This window comes from Bufo gargarizans, chromosome 4 (genome assembly GCF_014858855.1).
Source record: "Bufo gargarizans isolate SCDJY-AF-19 chromosome 4, ASM1485885v1, whole genome shotgun sequence".
Taxonomy (NCBI): Eukaryota; Metazoa; Chordata; class Amphibia; order Anura; family Bufonidae; genus Bufo; species Bufo gargarizans.
The window spans coordinates 524,000,201-524,023,420 of record NC_058083.1 but is presented as its reverse complement, the minus strand read 5'-3'; the positions used below and the strand labels follow the sequence as shown (position 1 = coordinate 524,023,420).

Sequence of the window (23,220 nt, the reverse complement as noted above, 5' to 3'; positions counted from 1 at the left end):
ACGGAACGGATATGGAAGATATACGGATGCATTTCTGTATGTGTTCCGTTTTTTGTTTTTTTTTTGCATACCCATTGACTTGAATGGAGCCACGGAACGCGATTTGCGGGCAATAATAGGACATGTTCTATCTTTTAACGTAACGGAAATCCGGAAACGGAATGTATATGGAGTACATTCAGTTTTTTTTTTTTTTTTTTAATGAATCATTGAAATGAATGGTTCCGTATATGGAACGCAAAAAACGGCCCGTAAACGAGGAGGGAGGGGGGAGAGAGCACTGTCGTGTGAAAGAGGCCTAAGGAGGAAGTCCACATCCACATGACTGTAATTTCTGGCAGTGTCCGATCCGTATTTTTTGCGGCTTTGCACGCAATCAAAAATTGCGGAAAGCACACAGAAGTCATCCAAGTACTGTCTGCATCCGTGCCCAATATTCTAGTACGTGTCCTATTCTAGTCCATTCTGCAGCCACGAATAGGCATTGATGCAGTGGGCCCCCCAAAAAGTGCGTATTTTGCGGACCACGAAACGGATACAGTCGAGTGAATGGAGCCTTAGGAGTGTCAGTACTGTCTGTAAATTTGTAGGAACCATCTGCACAGGAGCAGGCACATACACGGAGGATGCTGAGGGTTGTGTCCCTTTAAGATGCATTCCTATCTCCCGCTCTCTTGTTTTCCTCGCTCCTTATTGTGTTTATTTTCCTTGCGCCAAGATTCCAGCAGATTTTCCCCTTTCCTCCCCAATCTTCGCTCGCGCAGTCATCGGCTGGTTCTGCTAGATTACAGCTGGAACGTATTTTACCTTTAATGGTCAAATGAAGAGAAAATCCATGAAATCCCAGAAAGTGACTATATAAGGTAGAGGCTGCACCACATCTTCTGGTCAGTGCAATGCCTCCTCCACGTACATACCTACTGAGGAAAACCCCAGGACCCCCTCACCTGGAGCTGGTGCTGCATTCTGGGCCTCGGTTACAGGAGTTTTAGCTTTTACACTGCTCCTAAAAAGTTAGAGATATTTGGCTTTCAGGTGAAATTTGTGGAAAACGTAGAAAGTTCCGGCTCCAGTGATATTATATCATGAAAGTCGGGCATTTAAGTAGAAGCAGCAATGGTGATTTCCTCATCTCAAACAATTTGACACACAAGCCGACACCAGTGCTGGGTATACCGCCACAAAATGTCAGTGTCTCAGTAACCTGTCATGTGGCCTTGAGCATCAATTACCGCTTGACAACGACATCTCCTGCTGTTCACAAGTTGACTTCTTGTCTGCTGAGGCATGGCGTCCTACTCTTCTTGAAGGGCGGCCCTCAGGTCATTGAGGTTCTGGGGTACAGAGTTACCAACCTTAGCTGATCCAGTAGGTTTTCAATGGGATTCAGGTCTGGAGAAAGTGCAGGTCGCTCCATTTGAGGTCCCCCAGTCTCCAGCAGCCATTCCATAATGATGCCACCTGCATGAGCTGGCGCACTTGTCCTCCATGAAGATGAAATTAGGCCTGTGTTGTTCATGCAGAGGCACAATGACTGGATTAATGATGTTCTTCAAGTAGTATGGGCTTGTCACGGGACCATTCAGAGTGTAGGGCAGTTCTGTGTTGAATTTTGCTAGGGTAAGCCATTAATATCAGCCATTTTGATTCAATTTCAGTGCCATAAAAAAGCATTGCGATACTCTATACCACGCGAAAAAATTAAAACGCAAAAAAAGCCACATGCATTCTGCATTTTATGGTACGATCCAATTTTTTTTGGGGGGGGGGGAGGAGGGCAAGGTTACTAAAAAAAAAAAAAGACAATCGTGTGTTTTTTGTTTCTTTTCTGTTACGGCGTTCACCGCATAGGAGATATTTTTCGGACTTGGCGATTATGTAATATTTTTTTAATATATTTCCATATTTATTTTTTACATTTTTTTATTTTAATTTTTTTATTTACTTGTTTGTTTACTTTAGCCAGGAGCTAGAACCCTAGTCCTATTCACCCTTTATAGAGATCTATTAGGGTGCATAGGACTTTACACTGTGCTTTGTGCACACAGCCGCAGGGAGCTTACCATGGAAGGCTTCAGTAGCGGCCTGCCTGCCATGGTAACCGATCGGAGTCCCGCAATTTCACTGCCACCAGTGAATATAATACTGAAGAGGGGAGGCGTACGGTGCCATCAATGCATATAATTTATCCCTAAATACAAATATAGGCGGCTGTCATACGGCACCCGGCCTATATGATGCAATCTGAGGGCACCTGGTGCGGCACCTGAGGGATTAATTTTCTGGTGCACAAAAGTGGCATTTCGCACCAAAAAATTGCAACTTTTCCCATAAAAAAATTAAAATAATGGGTGGGAATTAGATGGAGGGGTGTGTCCTTCCCACGGCTCCATGCACATACAGTACTTTACACCAGTAACTGCGTTACTGCGCAAATCTGTAGGCATAGATTCAATTTTTCTGGCGCATGGATTGCAGGAATACTGGAGATACCTCCCGGTAAGCAGGAGCTGACAACAGAGGATAATGGATTGGACATGTTGTGTAGAGGGACTGCAGGTCCAGACTAGTCCCGGCTGATTTTGTCTTGTTTTTGTCCCCTCCTAGGTTGGGCCATGCAGGTCGCCGCCTTCATTTTTATTCGCAGGAAGTGGGAAGAAGACAAGAGCCATTTTGAAGCCATGCTGGATTACTTCTGCGACATCAAGGAACCGCTGCAGCTTCTCATCTTTCCAGAGGGAACTGACCTGACAGGTTAGTAGACGTGCGGATGGAGAGCCCAGGGGGGGTCATTATCCTGGGCAAGAAAATCTCACTTAATCCCCCGGTGATCCCTCCGCATTGCAGGCAGCCGAAATGGCTCGACAATGGGAGGACCCTGCAAACAGATCCTCCTATCTCAGTTACCTGGGCTCCGTGATGTGATTTTTAACCCTTTAACAAGCAATATATAGTGTCGCTTGCAGGGGGTGTATACTGCTGCGTCGTGAAAACTTGTTGCTGCAGAATAGTGGCTCCTTGGTAGGATCGTGCACCCAGAGGAGAAGGCAGAAGCGTTTCCTTCTCTTCTCTGTGTACACAGCTTTCTATGCGCACCACGTGTACAGGAGAAGCGGCCACTGCTTCATTCACTTCTGTGGGGCTGACGGAAATGGCCAAGCCAGCTCTCGCCTATTTTCAGCGTTCCCATAGGAATAAAAGGAGGGCAGCGACGCAAGCACGGTGCACCCTTCTACACTTTTCGGCCTCCGTTCTAAGTATAGGTGCGATATGCCCCCAGTGTCCACGATGGGAATACCCCTTTTGTTATGCCCCGCCAGGTCATTCTGAAGTCATAATCTTAGCACAGTTCCACTAACAGGGTCATGTTATGTGTCACCAGTTGAGACCCCCTCCGTTCCGTATTACGTCGATCCTCTCTGCCTCTGCTGATATGATGCCCCATAGGCCGCTCGTGACTGCTGGCTTTAAGGGCTGTTTCACACGAGCGGATGCCGTGCGTGGCATCCGCTCCGTGAAAGAGTGCCAAGACCCGATGCAGACGGCAGAGGCACGGAGCATTAACATGACTGATAATGCTCCGTGCCTCTCTGTGACCTCTTTACTACGAAATCACAGTTGTCACTGTGATTTCATAGTAAAGAGGTCACAGAGAGGCACGGAGCATTATCAATCATGGCTGTTTCCAACCGAGCGGCATCCGCTCGTGTGAAACAGCCCTAAGAGACTCCACCATCCCCCTTGGTTGACAGGTCCTGACATCTCGCCTAGCCTGATTTTTTTATTTTATTTTTTTTGCGAATTAGATTCTTACGATTCGATTCCCTCGTCACTGGTTTATAGGTGTAATCCTAATAAGTTCTGCTACTTTCAATTTTACTTTGTGCCCGAGTTCCTTTCCCTAAGATGTCTCCTTGCTGTCAGTGAATTGGGCCATTCTTACATCGAGAACCTGCACAGAAATAATACTTCTCGGAGCAGAGAGTTTGTATCCCCTGTGAGCTAGACGCATTACCAGCGCAGATCTCCCTCCTGTCCTGAAAGTTTGTTACAATGTATCAGTCTGGAGTCCAGGATTTCCTAAACTGGATACAATTGTGACAAACCCTCATTAGTAAAGTTTGCTCTCTAATAATTCATTTCTGTTGGGATTTTCTGGCATTATGTGATTACAATAAGGCCGGAGCTACACGGCGGCTTTGGCCACGACATGCCACGCACGGCAAAAATCTCATTTGTAGGGCTGCCTGTGTCACCGCTAAAGAAAATTGTGTTGTAACCACTAAGTTGTATGACAGTCGCAAGGAATGCAGCAGAGGTTGGATATCTTGCGGCCTTCGGGTTGTGGCAAATTGCGTGTTGTAACGCAGCCCATTCTCTTTCATTCGTGGCGAAGCAGACGGCTCTACACTGCCATCTTTGGTCTTGCAACGTGTGTGTCGCGTGTGAACTGCACATTTTCAAGATTTTCATGCAGACCTGTAAAGTTTAGTACCTTTTTGTCTGCCAAGTTCTGCCGCAAGGTCGGGTATAAAAGCTAGGGATTATGGTTAACGGGGGGTTTCCGTTCTTGACGGGCACCAAGTGCTTCCACAAGATCACGTATAAGTCAAGGGTGTATATGTAGCCGTTATTGTGCCGTATGACGTACACGTCGGAGCAGCCGTCTCCTCGCCAATTGCACGGTCGCATGAGATTTATTCATTTCTCATGCTCTGTTTAGTTGTACTTTCCAAAAGCCAGCGGCTCGGAGCGTGTTACTGAATGGTGAGCACCGCGGGGAGTAAGCTGACAAAACAGCGGAAGAACGTGCCAGGATTCTCCGCTCACACAGCCAAGTCCATTTACGTAAGTGAGAACTAATCTATAACGCCGTTCATTGAGAGGGACGAAGATGGACTGGACGGGGGAGGGGGAGGATCAGCGCACAGGCTTTACGTAGCGTCACAGGATTAAGCCTCTACCTGTCTCCCAGAATGAGGAGGCGGCAGACGCCAACGCAAACAGTGGAATATTAATAGAAGCTTTATCCCTCAGTGGGTCGTTAGTACATATTTACCGTACCCATGACGTGCCGTGTTGTGCTGCCTCATCAGATCTGCCCTTCACCTAATAGGATTTTAACCCCCATCTGCTGTGCATTCATAGATGGGTTATACGGAAATGTGCTGTATCTACTGATATTTTACGGCTGTGGTGTATGCTGGTGTATAGATATTACATACTGCATATCTGGACATGGCAATTGGGACGTCAGCCCTGGCTGGCAGGTTTTGCTCCTTGCTCTTCATATGTTCCAACCGGTGCCAATTGAAGTCGCTTGATGGCGTCTCTGAAATCCTAGCAGAGGATGTGCACAACGGCTGTCCTCCTGCATCCTCCTCTGTAGGAAGGACTTGCACTATTGATACGCTGACCGTTGTACCTTTCGGGGATGGGATATATCGGGCAGCAAGTGAACAGTCAGTTCTTGAAGTTGAGGAGTTGGAAGCAGAACAAATGACTAAGCGTTAGGATCTGGGCGACTGTGACAAGGGTCAAAGTGTGACGTGTAGACAGCTCAGAACGGCCTGTCTTGTGAAGTGTTCCAGGTGTGTCGTGGTTAGTACCTACCAAAAGTGGTCCAAGAAAGAAGAACTGGTGACGGGCACATGGCTTCCCGAGGCTCATTGATGTGTTGGGGGTGAAGGCTAGCTTGTCTGGTCCGATCACAGAAGAGCTACCATAGAGCAGATTGCTGACTACCTTCCTGCTGGAGATGATAGGTGTTCTTGTATATGGGGTTGTGTAGCCGTAGACTAGTCACAGCACCCATGCTGACCCGTTCACAACTGAAAGTGAGCATCAGAACTGGACTGTGGAGAAAGAGAAGTAGGTGAATCATGTTACATCATGTGGGCGGCCGGGTATGTGTGCTTCTCTTGCCTGAGGAACAGAAGAAGGCGGCCTGGTCTGAGAAGTCACATTACATCATGCGAGTGTCTGGGTGTGTATGCATGTATTTTCTGAGGAAGACATGACACCAGGTGGATGATGGGAAGAAAGTGGTCTGGTCTGATGAATCACGTTACATCATGTGGACAGCTGGGTGCGTGTGAGTCACCTGGGGAAGAGATGGCACCAGGTGCACTATGTAAAGAAAGCAGACTGGTCTGATGAATCACATTACATCATGCGGGTGGCAGGGGGTTTATGCATGTCTTTTCTGAGGAAGAGATGGATCCAAATGGACAATAGAAAGAAGGCGACCTGGTCTGAGGAATCGTGTTACATCATGTGGACAGCTGGGTGCGTGTGCATCTGTTACCTGCAGAAGAACTGGCACCAGATGAATTGTGGGAAGATGGGTGCGTGTGCATCTGTTACCTGCAGAAGAACTGGCACCAGATGAATTGTGGGAAGAAGATGGCCTGGTCTGATGAATCATGTGGACAGCCAGATGTGTGTGTGCGTCACTTACCTGAGGAAGAGATGGCACCAGGTGCAGTATGTGAAGAAAGCGGCCTGGTCTGATGAATCATGTTACATCATATGTAATGCTTTGGGCAATTTTCTGCTGGAAACACTAGATCCTGGCATCCTGAGGATGTAACACATACCACCACCTAACCACTGTACAGACAAGGGCCCCCCCTTCATTACAGTGCTGCCTCCTAATGGCAGCGCCTTCTTTCAGCAGGATAATTCCCGGACACGCTGCGAAAAACTGTCCAAGAATGAGGAACATGAGATGAAGGTGATGACTTCTCTCCTGTCTCCCAGATCTCAATCCTATGTGCTGGAAAAACAAGTCCGTGGAGGCGGCCCCAAGCAACTTAGAGGACGTAGAGGTTGTGCTGTCAGATATCAGAGGACACCTCAAAGGTTTTTTTGGACTTGATGGGCCACAGCAGGGCACCTCCACAATATTAGGCAGGTTTGCTATAATGTTACGGGTGGTTGGAATATAATATTTGACAATGGAAGGGGAGAAGAACCCTTGGCCATAGAAGGAAACTTGTGAGTCAACCCACAATGCAGATAAGGTGAGGAACATGACATGAGTGTACTCCGGCCCATGCCCAGTGTGGAGAAACTTTGAGGGTTGGCTTAATAACCTAACAAAGCACCTTCTGTTGTCTTGACCGGGACTGTGAGGAGCAGTAAGAAAGCTGATGTGGAGTGAGCTGTAAAGTGTGTCATTTGAATTTTACCCAAAATATTGTTTCAAAAAATTTCTGAGATGTTTTATATTGGAGAGCACAGATGCTTCTATTCACATCTTATGGAGATGTTCCAAGGGAAACATCTCGGCATACAGTCTAGGAAGCATCTTGGGTTACAACTTGTGTCTTTATCATTCACTTCAAAGGAGGGAAGTTTTTATAAAGCTCTTCCAACCGAATTTGTATCTTCTTCCATCTCTCATGTCGTTCCAACACAAACTTGGAAAAGATGAAATGTGTGTTTATTTAAGACTACTGCCGAGACGTCCCCGTTCCAACAAGATTTCCAGATTTCGTACACAGACAGTGAGTTCGGAGGACGACAACGAGACCTCTCACCGGTCATGCGGTTACTAGCCAACTGGCGCCTGCTTACAGAACAGCAAACCATACATCTTGTCTTGAAGTTAAAAGACGGGGCCCTGAGGAGAGAAGGAGGAAGAGGCAGAGATTGTCCGAAGACTGAGACAAAAAATAGAAATAATAAACCTTGTGTAGATTGTGACTGAGACAGAAAGAATGAGATTGGAACGAAGAGAAGAAACATCCGAAAGCTGTCATCTTGTAAATGCCTGCACTTAAGTAACAATGACAAGTTATTAATAATGAGAGCGAAGTAATCCTGACTTCAAATAGCTAATCCTGCTGAAGATTCTGCGAGAGAGAGAACAGTCTACAGTATTATAGTAGTTATAATCTTGTACATAGGAGCAGTATTATAGTAGTTATATTCTTGCACATAGGAGCAGTATTATAATAGTTATATTCTTGTACATAGGAGCAGTATTATAGTAGTTATATTCTTGTACATAGGAGCAGTATTATAGTAGTTATATTCTTGTACATAGGAGCAGTATTATAGTAGTTATATTCTTGTACATAGGAGCAGTATTATAGTAGTTATATTCTTGTACATAGGAGCAGTATTATAGTAGTTATATTCTTGTACATAGGAGCAGTATTATAGTAGTTATATTCCTGTATATAGGAGGCAGTATTATAGTAGTTATATTCTTGTACATAGGAGCAGTATTATAGTAGTTGTATTCTTGTACATAGGAGCAGTATTATAGTAGTTATATTCTTGTACATAGGAGCAGTATTATAGTAGTTATATTCTTATACATAGGAGCAGTATTATAGTAGTTATATTCTTGTACATTGGAGCCAGTATTATAGTAGTTATATTCTTGTACATAGGAGCAGTATTATAGTAGTTGTATTCTTGTACATAGGAGCAGTATTATAGTAGTTGTATTCTTGTACATAGGAGCAGTATTATAGTAGTTATATTCTTGTACATAGGAGCAGTATTATAGTAGTTATATTCTTGTACATAGGAGCAGTATTATAGTAGTTATATTCCTGTACATAGGAGGCAGTATTATAATAGTTATTTTCTTGTATATAGGGGCAGTATTAGCACTGATTCTCATGAAGACCGTCCACTATTCAGTAGACTGTTCTCCAATGTTACAGGGCCGGCTAACCCTCCACCTCAGAGGAGGAACGCTGTCAGGATTAAGTATACGGGTCCAGAAGAAAACCTCCCCTTCAGACTGTACATAGGGAAAGTTCTTCTAAAGGACTTCATGAAGTTTAAGGCCTCTGAGGTGTACGCTCTGATCCATATCCCCTCCAGCAGGATCTATGACATCAGCTTTAAGCTGCGGTATGATCTGGACTTATTCTGAAATATATACAATGACACGAAGGAACAGTCAATCTGGGAGCATCTACAGGTGATCCAGCTGTCCAAGCCTCAGGTAGTGAGGGCCACCAGCTTGTTCCAGTCTGAGGTGGTGGCGCTGGCAGATCTGAAGCACTGGCTGAGCAGACAGTGTCTGTTGAAAAGTCATCCGGAAAAAATCTATGATGAGGAAGACATCTGGAATGGCGGATACACCGTGAGTATACAACTAGAGCAGAACAATGGTGTGACCAGACATCTGCCGCACTCCTTCTACCTGGGCTCAGAGAGAGGGATATGCTACTACCCCGGTCAGCCGCGGCTGTGTCACAGATGTGGGGGCAGGCACCTTCGCCATCAACTGCTCCCGTATTAAGTGCTCATTTTGTGGACAGTTTGGACATTCCAAGGACGACTGTACAGGTCCGGTCATCTGTAACCTGTTTAGGATCTGGTCATACGTTCTGGGACTGTCCGCATGCGGATCATAATAAAGGCAGTGATGAGATCTTCTCAGAGGCCATGGAGGAAGGTCAGGAGGATGTCACTGCAAGAGCGAATACAGCCCCAGAAACTGACATTCCTCATACTGAAGTAATGCAAAGTACTAGTGATCCTGCTAGTAGAGAGCGATGGCCCTCCTGATGCACTACTACTACCAGCAGAGGTAACGACTGATAGTCCACCTGCTCCATTACAAGTGCCATCTGCTGAACTACAAGTACCAGCCACCGAAAAGACACATCATGTAAAAAGTAAAGTATCCAGAAATCCCTCTGCAGAGACTAAAGTACTACCTGTCGCACTACAAGTACCAGCCACTGAAGAGAAACCTCATATACAGAGTAAAGTGACCAGTAAACCAGTTGCCAAACCACCTAAACAACTACACGTCTACAGAACCTGCTGATCCGGGTGCAGTGCTCAGGAGGCCTTCTGTAGATGATGAGGGGTTCCAGATTGTAAAAAGAAAGAACACCACAGCTGATCCTTCTAGAAACGTCACTGCAGCAAAGACAACCCCGTATACGCCAGTGCTGGCCATAACCTCCGGGCAATATGGTGAACTGGGAGAAGAAGAGTCAGAAGAAAAGGCAGAAATGGAGTATGTTTCTTCACATAACCCTGATGGTGACCCTCAGGAAGATGATCCTGACCCTCCAGTGTCCACCAAAAGATGGGGCACTACAGGTCACGGTAGCGGAAGGAGGAAAAAGAGTAAGAAAAGTAAGTGACCTGGATGAGGCTGAGAATCATGAACAATGTGAAGACTAAGAACAGGCGGCAGGGGATCTACCATCGTCTGTCTCGGGAGAGATCTGACATCTTCTTACAGGAGACTTATTTGAAGAGCAATACTCGGGTGTTTGCAGCCAAGAGAGACTGGAGACATGGAGCATCTTTCCGGTCCTTTGGGCTGGAGAGAAATGTACGGTGTGACGATTCTCTTCAGAGAGATAGAAGTTGAGGTGGAGAGTCCTGGAGATCTGTCCGGGCCGCTGCCTGATGCTGGACACTGTATTATAGAGCCATTAATATGTATGCTCCTCAGAACTAGAAAGGAGAGGAGGGACTTGATCCGGCAGATAAAGCCATATTGTTTTACATCCAGGGTGTTTATAATGTGCAGGGATTTTAATAGTGTCTCCCGTAATGTCACAAACAACTGAAATATGATGAGAATTCTCAATAATCTGGTCCATCATGCTCATTTAGTGGATCCTTATGGTTCACATTGCACCAGGAGAGCTTACACTTATCACAAGGCCGGCAACACCAGTCGAATAGACCGAGCGTACATTAAGAGAGGCATGAGATGTTCCCAGTATACGATTAGCCCCATAGAGTTCTCTGACCATTGTATGGCGAGTGTCACGCTGGATCTGGCCGGGGCCGTGGTCTGTGGTAGGGGCTACTGGAAGGTGAACAGCTCGATGCTGTAAGATCCAGAGTTCAGAGAGGCCTTTACCACCTTCTATAATGAGCGGAGGACCACCCGGTGTACGTGTGCCGACACAGCGGAGTGGTGGGAGGGTATGAAAGTGAATATCAAGCAGTTTTATAATAAGTACCGCCAGAAGACACAGTAACGTGCGGTACATGAGGTATTATGCACTGAGGCTACAGCTAAGCCGGTTATATGGCCGGATGAATAGTAGAGAGAAGGTGGACAGTGAGAGCGTCAGCGAGCTCAAGCAGAAGATGAGAGCTGCAGTACGACCGCCTCAAGTCTCTTAAGGCAGAGGGCCAGTTTGATAATTTGGGGGTTCACAACCCAGACCCCTATATTGCCTGTAAGGACAGGGTCAGCAGGAAGCTTATGACCAGCCTGTTAGATGAGAACGGGACAGAGCAGTCCGAGCAGAAGAGGCTTCAGCAGATCATTGGAGATTACTATGGGAATCTGTTCAGAGGGGGACAGATTAGGGAACATGACATCAAGTCCTATCTGAAGAGTGTGACTCTGCCCAAGTTGGACCCAGTGCACGCAGAAAGCATGGTTGAGCCCATAACTGAGGAGGAGGTGAAGAGGAGCATTGACTCTTTTAAACCCAAGAAGAGTCCAGGGCTGGATGGCCTGACCACAGAGTTCTATAAAGAGTTCAGGGACTTATTAGCTCCAGACCTGGTGCAGGTTTATAACAGTTGCCTCTCTGCTGGGAAGATGCTGGAGTCTCACTATAAATCTGTACTAGTTGTTCTCGCAATGAAGGGAAATCTAAAAGATATTAAAAACTGGCCTCAATTGTCTCTACTAAACACTGATTACAAAATCCTGGCCAAGATCTTGTATTACAGGCTGAGTGCGGTGGCGGATCAACTGATCATCTCTAACCAGATGTGTGGTGTGAAATGCTGGACTATAGAGGACTCATTGCTGCTTATGAGGGAAGCGGTGACATACATCAGGGGGCACAGTGGAGGAGCATATGTGGTGGGGTTAGACCAGAGCAAGGCCTTTGACAGAGTCCATCATGACTACCTGTACCAGGTGTTGTTGGAGTACAGGACTTCCTGCACGCTTCGTACAATGGCTGCAGGTTCTCTATAAGGAGGCAGTAAGTCAGCCTCTGATTAACGGCCACCTAGGAGATCCCTTCAAGATCGTGTCAGGTGTGAGGCAGGGCTGTCCTCTCAGCCCATTACTGTATGTCTTTAGTCTGTATCCTTTCTTGAGAACGTTGCAGAATAATAGTTTTTCAAGGGTTGAGATGTCCTCTTCATGAAAAAGTGGAAGCTATAAAGTTCTGAGTCTACGCAGATGATGCGACTCTTCTGGTGTCTTCTAGAGATGATTGTGCAGTAGTAGAAAAGGAAATAACAGCTTTCTCCAAATTCTCTAATTCAGCAGTGAACATGGAGAAGAGTGAGGCCCTTTGGCTGGGGAATGACAGTGATGTCTTCTCTGTGCCATTCAGGACAGTCCAGAGCCAGATTAAGTTTCTGGGAGTTGTCTTTGGGGCAGTAGATGAAGAGAAGGTGAACTGGGAGGAGAAGCTGGTGGTGTGTGGTGAGCAGAAGGTGAAGAGCTGGAAGCTGATGTATCAGAGAAGATCTGCCTGATGAGAAGGTTCCTGCTTCCGCTCTTCTTGTATATCTCTGTGGTGTTTCCAGCGCCAGAGAGTTTGCGCCCCAGACTGACCGATGCCTTCTTCCGCTTCTTGTGGGGTAGGAGGGTGAGTGTAGTCAGGAGGAACATTGCCTATCTCCCGCATAGGGAGGGTGGACTCTCCATGCCCTGTCCAGAGCTCTTCTTTAACTTGATGTTTTTGATGAGAAATTTCTCATTTTGTAAGACTTTGACATTGAAACCTTGGTGCTCTCTCTTTAAGAGCCAGATCCAGCAGTTTGTGTCTGTGTGGTCGGTAGGTGACTCTATTAAGAGGATCTCAGGGCGCATTAAGAACAATGTGTCTTGGTATGGAGTTCATATCATCAGTGAGATCATTAGATGGAGGATCCTTTACGATGAGGTCAGAAAACTAAGCAGGAAGATGATCCATGACAACCTACTGAAATCTTCAAAATTCAGTTGAGGAACGCTCCGACTCTTGATGCCAGGCAGGCTGCAAAAATCTTACAAGATGCTAGAGTGCCTCCTCACATGAGAGACGTGGCGTGGCTAGCATTTCATGGCAAGTTGTATGTCCGAGCCAATCTAAAATGCCGTAATGTATCAGACAGGTCCTGTCCTAGGGAAGAGTGTGATCAGATAGTAGAGACAATGGAGCATCTACTGTCAGTGTCCCTTTAGTATCCAGGTATGGAAGGTCATGTCCCTGGTCCTGCAGTTACCCCATCTTATAGCACAGCCGTACCATCAGCTAATATATGGAGACTTCCCGTCGCAGCTCAGGACATATAACAAAAGTACTTTATATGTGATAAATGTGGTGACCATGTACCATCTGTGGTGTGCGCGGGGCTGACGCGTGATTAATAAAGAGGTCCTCTCCTGTAATACCGTCAAGTGTAACATCATGAAAAGTCTGAAGTCAGAATACAAGAAAGACCTGCAAAATAATCCAAATTAATGTATACTGGAGGAGGATCCGTGTACCGTCTGATTGTTTTGATGTCATTATGTGATATAACTGGTTTTCTTTTTTTATTTAGTTTGTCTTGTGATTTTATTGTAATAGTTTGTTGCTAGTTTTTAAAGGGATTCTGTCACCAGGATTAGCGATATTTATATGCGCCTATTAGTCTCCATGCAGTGTTTAAAATGATCCCACTCTTTATGCTCTGTGTGTGTGTTAGATTCTTATGAAACCGATCCTATTGATATGTAAATCACCTTTGTCAGGAGCCCAAGAGGTTGTCCCACGATATGTTGGAGCCCAGCTGCGCCAATCGATCCGGATCCCAGCACCGCCTACCACTTAATTTATTCACTCCACTATGCCTGACGTCAGTTCTTCTCAGTGCCGTAATATTGTGTAGAGGGAGCCGGCGCATGCGCAGTTGACTCGTTGAAGCCGGTGCCAGTAGTCCGTACGTGCGCAGACTACAGTGTTCACTGCGCCTGCGCGAGATTACGGCACTGAGAAGAACTGAAGTCAGGGATAGTGGAGTGAATTAAGTGGTAGGCGGTGCTGTGCTCCAGATCGATGGGTGCGGCTGGGCTCCAACAGATGTGGGACAACCCCTTGGGCTCCTGACAGAGGTGATTTACATATCAATAAGATCGTTTTTTTTTAAATAAGAATCTAACACACACAGAGCATAAACAGTGGGATAATTTTAAACATTGCATGGAGACTAATGGGCACATATAAATATCGCTATATCGTTAATCCTGGTGACAGAATCCCTTTAAATAAAAAGATCATTGTAGTAGTTATATTCTTGTACATAGGAGGCAGTATTATAGTAGTTATATCCTTGTACATAGGAGGCAGTATTATAGTAGTTATATTCTTGTACATAGGAGCAGTATTATAGTAGATATATTCTTGTACATAGGAGCAGTATTACAGTAGTTATATTCTTGTACATAGGAGCAGTATTATAGTAGTTATATTCTTGTACATAGGGGCAGTATTATAGTAGTTATATTCTTGTACATAGGAGCAGTATTATAGTAGTTATATTCTTGTACATAGGAGCAGTATTATAGTAGATATATTCTTGTACATAGGAGCAGTATTATAGTAGATATATTCTTGTACATAGGAGCAGTATTATAGTAGTTATATTCTTGTACATAGGAGGCAGTATTATAGTAGTTATATTCTTGTACATAGGAGCAGTATTATAGTAGTTATATTCTTGTACATAGGAGCAGTATTATAGTAGTTATATTCTTGTACATAGGAGGCAGTATTATAGTAGTTATATTCTTGTACAATAGGAGGCAGTATTATAGTAGTTATATTCTTGTACATAGGAGGCAGTATTATAGTAGTTATATTCTTGTACATAGGAGGCAGTATTATAGTAGTTATATTCTTGTACATAGGAGGCAGTATTATAGTAGTTATATTCTTGTACATAGGAGCAGTATTATAGTAGATATATTCTTGTACATAGGAGCAGTATTATAGTAGTTATATTCTTGTACATAGGAGGCAGTATTATAGTAGTTATATTCTTGTACATAGGAGGCAGTATTATAGCCTTATATATTTTGTATATAGGAGGCAGTATTATATTCTTGTGGCTGATTTGATTGAAAAGGCCAGGCAGTGGCGAGGAAAGGGCTGACCACATGAAGAATTCGATCTTGGGTACAACAAGAGCAATGGTGATGCCTTCATTGCACCAAAGGCCTAATTTATTAAGAAAAGGTATCATAACTCAGGAACGGATAGGGAGGTTGCTGGTGACCGATTCCCATTAAAGCTCTGTTCACATGTTTTGCAGAGGCTCTGTCGCAGATTTGATACGTATTTTTCCGATTAAAAACACGGACCCCATTATAAGGCCTCATGCACACGACCGTTGTGTGCATCCGTGGCCGTTGTTCCGTTTTCCGTGATTTTCTGCGGACCCATTGCCTTTCAATGGGTCCGTTGAAAACTCGGAAAATGCACCGTTGTTCATCAGCGGCCGTGATCCGTGTTTCCTGTCCGTCAAAAAAATACGACCTGTCCTATTTTTTTGACGGACAACCGTTCACGGACCTATTCAAGTCAATTCAAAAAACACGGATGCACGCATGATTGGCATCCGCGTCCATGCCCGTAGGTTACTTTCATACAGACAGATCCGAAGATCCGTCTGCATAAAAGCTTTTTCAGAGCTGAGTTTTCACTTCGTGAAAACTCAGATCCGACAGTATATTCTAACACAGAGGCGTTCCCATAGTGATGGGGACGCTTCAAGTTAGAATATACTACGAACTGTGTACATGACTGCCCCCTGCTGCCTGGCAGCACCCGATCTCTTACAGGGGGCTGTGATCCGCACAATTAACCCCTCAGGTGCGGTGCTTATCTTAGCCCCCTGTAAGAGATCAGGTGCTGCCAGGCAGCAGGGGGCAGACCCCCCTCCCTCCCCAGTTTTAATTTCATTGGTGGCCAGTGCGGCCCCCCCCCCCCTCCCTCCCTCTATTGTATTAATTTCATTGGTGGCCAGTGTGCGGCCTCCCCCCCCCCCCCCCCCCCCGATCATTGGTGGCAGCGGAGAGTTTAATCGCTGGGGCTCCGATCGGTAACCATGGCAACCAGGACGCTACTGCAGTCCTGGTTGCCATGGTTACTTAGCTGTATTAGAAGCATCATACTTACCTGCTGCGCTGTCTGTGACCGGCCGGGCGCTCCTCCTACTGGTAAGTGACAGATCATTAAGCAATGCGCCGCACAGACCTGTCACTTACCAGTAGGAGGCGCTCCCGGCCGGTCACAGACAGCGCAGCAGGTAAGTATGATGCTTCTAATATTGCTAAGTAACCATGGCAACCAGGACTGCAGTAGCGCCCTGGTTGCCATGGTTACCGATCGGAGCCCCAGCGATTAAACTGGGACTCCGATCGGAAACTCTCCGCTGCCACCAATGATCGGGGGGGGGGCGCACACTGGCCACCAATGAAATTAATACAATAGAGGGAGGGGGGGGGGGCGCACTGGCCACCAATGAAATTAATACAGTAGGGGGGGCCTGGGGGGGGCCGCACACTGGCCACCAATGAAATTAATACAATAGAGGGAGGGCCGCACTGGCCACCAATGAAATTAATACAGTAGGAGGGGCCGGGGGGGCCCGCACACTGGCCACCAATGAAATTAAAACTGGGGGGGGGGGGGTCTGCCCCCTGCTGCCTGGCAGCACCTGATCTCTTACAGGGGGCTATGATAAGCACCGCACCTGAGGGGTTAATTGTGCTGATCACAGCCCCTTGTTAGAGATCGGGTGTTGCCAGGCAGCAGGGGTCATGTACACAGTTCGTAGTATATTCTAACTTGAAGTGTCAATGTAAAGTCAGGAGTCCCTATTATACCATCGGATCGGAGTTTTCTCCAATCCAATGGTATATTTTAACTTGAAGCGTCCCCATCATCATGGGAACGCCTCTGTGTTAGAATATACTGTCGGATCTGAGTTTCACGATCTAACTCAAATCCGATGGTATATTCTAACATAGAGGCGTTCCCATGGTGATGGGGACGCTTCAAGTTAAAATATACCATCGGATTGGAGAAAACTCCGATCCGATGGTATAATAGGGACTCCTGACTTTACATTGAAAGTCAATGGGGGACGGATCCGTATGCAATTGCACCATTTTGTGTCAACGTCAAACGGATCCGTCCCCATTGACTTGCATTGTAAGTCAGGACGGATCCGTTTGGGTCCGCACGGCCAGGCGGACACCAAAACGATATTTTTTATTTTTTTTTACTTTCCTTCATGTCCGTGGATCCTCCAAAAATCAAGGAAGACCCACGGAAGAAAAAACGGACACGAATCACGGAACTACGGGACCCGTTTTTGCGGACCGCAAAAAAAAAACAAAAAACATTTGTGTGCATGAGGCCTTAGTCAGTGTTTTTGCCGATACCGTTTTTATCTGTCATGACGAATCCAGTAGAACATAGTGGCATTCGTTTATTATTGATTCCACAACGCTGATGTGAATTGAGCGTGACTTTATTCCGACATAACGTAGTAAAAATTCCAGCGATTCATATCTGGTCCCTTTACTTGATTTGTGCAGCTCCATCCTGTAGAATGCAAACTGAGTGCATCTGTTTCAGATATGGCTTTATCGGCTTCAGGGATCAGTACTGCGGGACGCTCCCCCACCAGCTGGGTCACTGTGTACTGACTCCTCATTCTGGTTAATGCAGGGCTTTGTGGTGCACGTGACGACTGTTTGGTTTGTGCAGTTTCTGTGTTTTTCATATTTTTGCTATTACTTTCTCTCTATTATTTACACATGCGCAGGGCCCTACATAGGTCCAGCCACTGTATTACTGTTACATAATCTTCCTGGAGGAGAATCGCTCTGTAGGCTAGCATAGCACATCTTACACTCGGGACTACGCACCAGGAACATGTATAAAATACTGTATTATAATGATCGGTGCTATGTAATACTACACTGCAGACCACTGCCTCCTATCCTCTCATGTGGAGAACTTGTCATAACACAGCAGGTCACTTTGGTGGAGCCTCTGCTTGGTGAGACAACTACTGAATATTATTGGATAATTACTGCAGGGGCGATTTTATTTTTCAGCTGGCAACAAGTTATTTAACCCCCAACTGGGGCAATGAGTTGCTTCTCATTTCTTAAACAACCATGTCGAAAGACACATCTCGTGTTCGTGGAAAAGATGTTGGTCTGTTTGAGAAGGGTCAACTCATTGGCATGCATCAAGCAGAGAAAACATCTAAGGAGATTGCAGAAACTACTAAAATTGGGTTAAGAACTGTCCAATGTATTATTAAAAACTGGAAGGATAGTGCGGACCCATCGTATTCGAGGAAGAAATGTAGTGGGAAAAAATCCTGAATGATCGTGATTGGCGATCACTTAAACGTTTGGTGAAATCAAATTAACCACCTCCGGACCGCCTAACGCAGATGTGCGGTCCGGAGGTGGCAGCCCTGCGCACGACGACGCGTATACGCGTCATCTCGCGAGGGCCGGGATTTCCTGTGAACGCGCGCACACAGGCGCGCGCGCTCACAGGAACGGAAGGTAAGCGAGTGAATCACAACAGCGTCTAATATACCTCCTACCTGGTCCTCTGGTGGTCCCTTTTGTTAGGATCGACCACCAGAGGACTCGGGTAGGTCAGTACAGTCGCACCAAACACCACACTACACTACACTACACTACACCCCCCCCCGTCACTTATAAACCCCTGATCACCCATGATCACCCCATATAAACTCCCTGATCACCCCCCTGTCATTGATCACCGCCCTGTCATTGATCACCCCCCTGTCAGGCTCCGTTCAGACGTCCGTATGATTTTTACGGATCCACGGATACATGGATCGGATCCGCAAAAAGCATACGGACGTCTAAATGGAGCCTTACAGGGGGGTGATCAATGACAGGCGGGTGATCACCCATATACACTCCCTGATCACCCCCTGTCATTGATCACCCCCCTGTCATTGATCACTCCCCTGTAAGGCTCCATTCAGACGTCCGCATGATTTTTACGGATCCATGGATACATGGATCGGATCCGCAAAACACATGCGGACGTCTGAATGGAGCCTTACAGGGGGTGATCAATGACAGGCGGGTGATCACCCATATACACTCCCTGATCACCCCCCTGTCATTGATAACCCCCCTGTAAGGCTCCATTCAGACGTTCGCATGCGTTTTGTGGATCCGATCCATGTATCCATGGATCCGTAAAAAATCATGCGGATGTCTGAATGGAGCCTTACAGGGGGGGTGATCAGTGACAGGGGGGTGATCACCCTGATTACCCTGATCACCCCCTGTCATTGATAACCCCCCTGTAAGGCTCCATTCAGACGTCCACATGCGTTTTGTGGATCCGATCCATGTATCCATGGATCCGTAAAAAATCATGCGGATGTCTGAATGGAGCCTTACAGGGGGGGTGATCAGTGACAGGGGGGTGATCACCCTGATTACCCTGATCACCCCCTGTCATTGATAACCCCCCTGTAAGGCTCCATTCAGACGTCCGCATGCGTTTTGTGGATCCGATCCATGTATCCATGGATCCGTAAAAAATCATGCGGATGTCTGAATGGAGCCTTACAGGGCGGGTGATCAGTGACAGGGGGGTGATTACCCTGATCACCCCCTGTCATTGATAACCCCCCTGTAAGGCTCCATTCAGACGTCCGCATGTGTTTTGTGGATCCGATCCATGTATCCATGATTTGTTTTTGTTTTTGTTTTTTCTTACTAAGTCTCATATTCCAGTAACTTGTGTCAAAAAATAAAATCTCACATGAACTCGCCATACCCCTCACGGAATCCAAATGCGTAAACATTTTTAGACATTTATATTCCAGACTTCTTCTCACGCTTTAGGGCCCCTAAAAAGCCAGGGCAGTATAAATACCCCACATGTGACCCCATTTCGGAAAGAAGACACCCCAAGGTATTCCGTGAGGGGCATATTGAGTCCATGAAAGATTGAAATTTTTGTCCTAAGTTAGCGGAAAGTGAGACTTTGTGAGAAAAAAACAAAAAAAATCAATATCCGCTAACTTATGCAAAAAAAAAAAAAAAATTTCTAGGAACTCGCCATGCCCCTCATTGAATACCTTGGGGTGTCTTCTTTCCAAAGTGGGGTCACATGTGGGGTATTTATACTGCCCTGGCTTTTTAGGGGCCCGAAAGTGTGAGAAGAAGTCTGGGATCCAAATGTCTAAAAATGCCCTCCTAAAAGGAATTTGGGCCGCTTTGCGCATCTAGGCTGCAAAAAAGTGTCACACATGTGGTATCGCTGTACTCAGGAGAAGTTGGGGAATGTGTTTTGGGGTGTCATTTTACATATACCCATGCTGGGTGAGAAAAATATCTTGGTCAAATGCCAACTTTGTATAAAAAAATTGGAAAAGTTGTCTTTTGCCAAGATATTTCTCTCACCCAGCATGGGTATATGTAAAATGACCCCCCAAAACACATTGCCCAACTTCTCCTGAGTACGGCGATACCACATGTGTGACACTTTTTTGCAGCCAAGGTGGGCAAAGGGGCACATATTCCAAAGTGCACCTTTCGGATTTCGCAGGCCATTTTTTACACATTTTGATTGCAAGGTACTTCTTACACATTTGGGCCCCTAAATTGCCAGGGCAGTATAACTACGCCACAAGTGACCCCATTTTGGAAAGAAGACACCCCAAGGTATTCCGTGAGGGGCACGGCGAGTTCCTAGAATTTTTTATTTTTTGTCACAAGTTAGCAGAAAATTATGATTTTTCTTTTTTTTTCTTTTTTCCTTACAAAGTCTCATATTCCACTAACTTGCGACAAAAAATAAAAAATTCTAGGAACTCGCCATGCCCCTCACGGAATACCTTGGGGTGTCTTCTTTCCAAAATGGGGTCACTTGTGGCGTAGTTATACTGCCCTGGCAATTTAGGGGCCCAAATGTGTAAGAAGTACTTTGCAATCAAAATGTGTAAAAAATGGCCGGTGAAATCCGAAAGGTGCACTTTGGAATATGTGCCTCTTTGCCCACCTTGGCAGCAAAAAAGTGTGACACATCTGGTATCGCCGTACTCAGGAGAAGTTGGGGAATGTGTTTTGGGGTGTCATTTTACATATAACCATGCTGGGTGAGAGAAATATCTTGGCAAAAGACAACTTTTCCCATTTTTTTATACAAAGTTGGCATTTGACCAAGATATTTTTCTCACCCAGCATGGGTATATGTAAAATGACACCCCAAAACACATTCCCCAACTTCTCCTGAGTACGGCGATACCAGATGTGTGACACTTTTTTGCTGCCAAGGTGGGCAAAGGGGCACATATTCCAAAGTGCACCTTTTGGATTTCACCGGTCATTTTTTACACATTTTGATTGCAAAGTTCTTCTCACACATTTGGGCCCCTAAATTGCCAGGGCAGTATAACTACCCTACAAGTGACCCCATTTTGGAAAGAAGACACCCCAAGGTATTCTGTGAGGGGCATGGTGAGTTCCTAGAATTTTTTATTTTTTGTTGCAAGTTAGTGGAATATGAGACTTTGTAAGAAGAAATAAAATAAATAAAATCGTCATCATTTTCCGCTAACTTGTGACAAAAAATAAAAAGTTCTATGAACTCACTATGCCCATCAGCGAATACCTTAGGGTGTCTACTTTCCGAAATGGGGTCATTTGTGGGGTTTTTCTACTGTTTGGGCATTGTAGAACCTCAGGAATCATGACAGGTGCTCAGAAAATCAGAGCTGTTTCAAAAAGCGGAAATTCACATTTTTGTACCATAGTTTGTAAACGCTATAACTTTTACCCAAACCATTTTTTTTTTGCCCAAACATTTTTTTTTTATCAAAGACATGTAGAACAATAAATTTGGCGAAAAATTTATATATGGATGTCGTTTTTTTTGCAAAATTTTACAGCTGAAAGTGAAAAATGTCATTTTTTTGCAAAAAAATCGTTACATTTTGATTAATAACAAAAAAAGTAAAAATGTCAGCAGCAATAAAATACCACCAAATGAAAGCTCCATTAGTGAGAAGAAAAGGAGGTAAAATTCATTTCGGTGGTAAGTTGCATGACCGAGCGATAAACGGTGAAAGGAGTGTAGTGCCGAAGTGTAAAAAGTGCTCTGGTCATGAAGGGGGTTTCACCTAGCGGGGCTGAAGTGGTTAAAGAAAAACAACAGTAGAACTCAGGGCTATGTTTAATAGTGAAAGTAAGAGCATTTCCACATGCACAATGCAAAGGGAACTCAAGGGATTGGGACTGAACAGCTGTGTAGCCGTAAGAAAACCACTAATAAGTGAGGAAAAACAGAAAAAAAGGCTTCAATTTGCTAGGGAGCATAAATATTGGACTCTGGAGCAATGGAAGAAGGTTGTGTGGTCTGATGAGTCCAGATTTACCCTGTTCCAGAGTGATGGGCGCATCAGGGTAAGAAGAGAGGCAGATGAAGTGATGCCCCCATCATGCCCAGTGCCTACTGTACCAGCCTGTGGGGGCAGTGCTATGATCTGGGGTTGCTGCAGCTGGTCAGGTCTAGGTTCAGCAACAGTTTGTGCTCCAAGAATGAGGTCAGCGACTACCTGAACATACTGAATGACCAGGTTATTCCATCAATGGATTTGTTCTTCCCTGATGGCACGGGCATATTCCAAGATGACAATGCCAGGATTCATCGGGCTCAAATTGTGAAAGAGTGGTTCAGGGAGCAGGAGACATCATTTTCACACATGGATTAACCACTTCAGAGTCCAGACCTTAACCCCATTGAGAATCTTTGGGATGTGCTGGAGAAGGCTTTGCGCAGCGATCAGACTCTACCATCATCAATGCAAGATCTTGGTGAAAAATGTATGCAACACTGGATGGAAATAAATCTTGTGACATTGCAGAAGCTTATCGAAACAATGCCACAGCCACTGCGTGCCGTAATCAAAGCTAAAGGTGGTCCAACGAAATATTAGATGGTGTGACCATTTTTTTTTTTTTTTGTGGCGACTTTTTTGGACAGGCAGTGTATATAAATGGGCCATACAAAAAATACAGTGAAAAACTGTTCCATGTAAAATGCCCTCAATAGACAAGGGGGCACTGCCTCCGACTGGAGAAGAAAAAGTTCAGTCTCCAGAAGCATCAAAGCGTCTTTACTGTAAGAACAATGAATCTGTGGAATAGACTTCCTCAGGACGTGGTCACAGCAGGAACAGTGGACG

The 23,220-nt window shown here is 45.4% G+C and overlaps 1 protein-coding gene across 5 annotated transcripts in view; it reads left to right on the top strand.

The window, feature by feature from the left end:
• Positions 1–23,220, top strand: part of LCLAT1 (lysocardiolipin acyltransferase 1) — a 92,826-nt gene that overhangs the window by 17,347 nt on the left and 52,259 nt on the right. For all 5 annotated transcript variants that reach the window (XM_044289448.1, XM_044289446.1, XM_044289447.1 and 2 more), the window contains exon 4: positions 2,608–2,754. In XM_044289448.1, the coding sequence (XP_044145383.1) occupies positions 2,608–2,754 (147 nt within the window). The remainder of the gene's footprint in view (positions 1–2,607; positions 2,755–23,220) is intronic.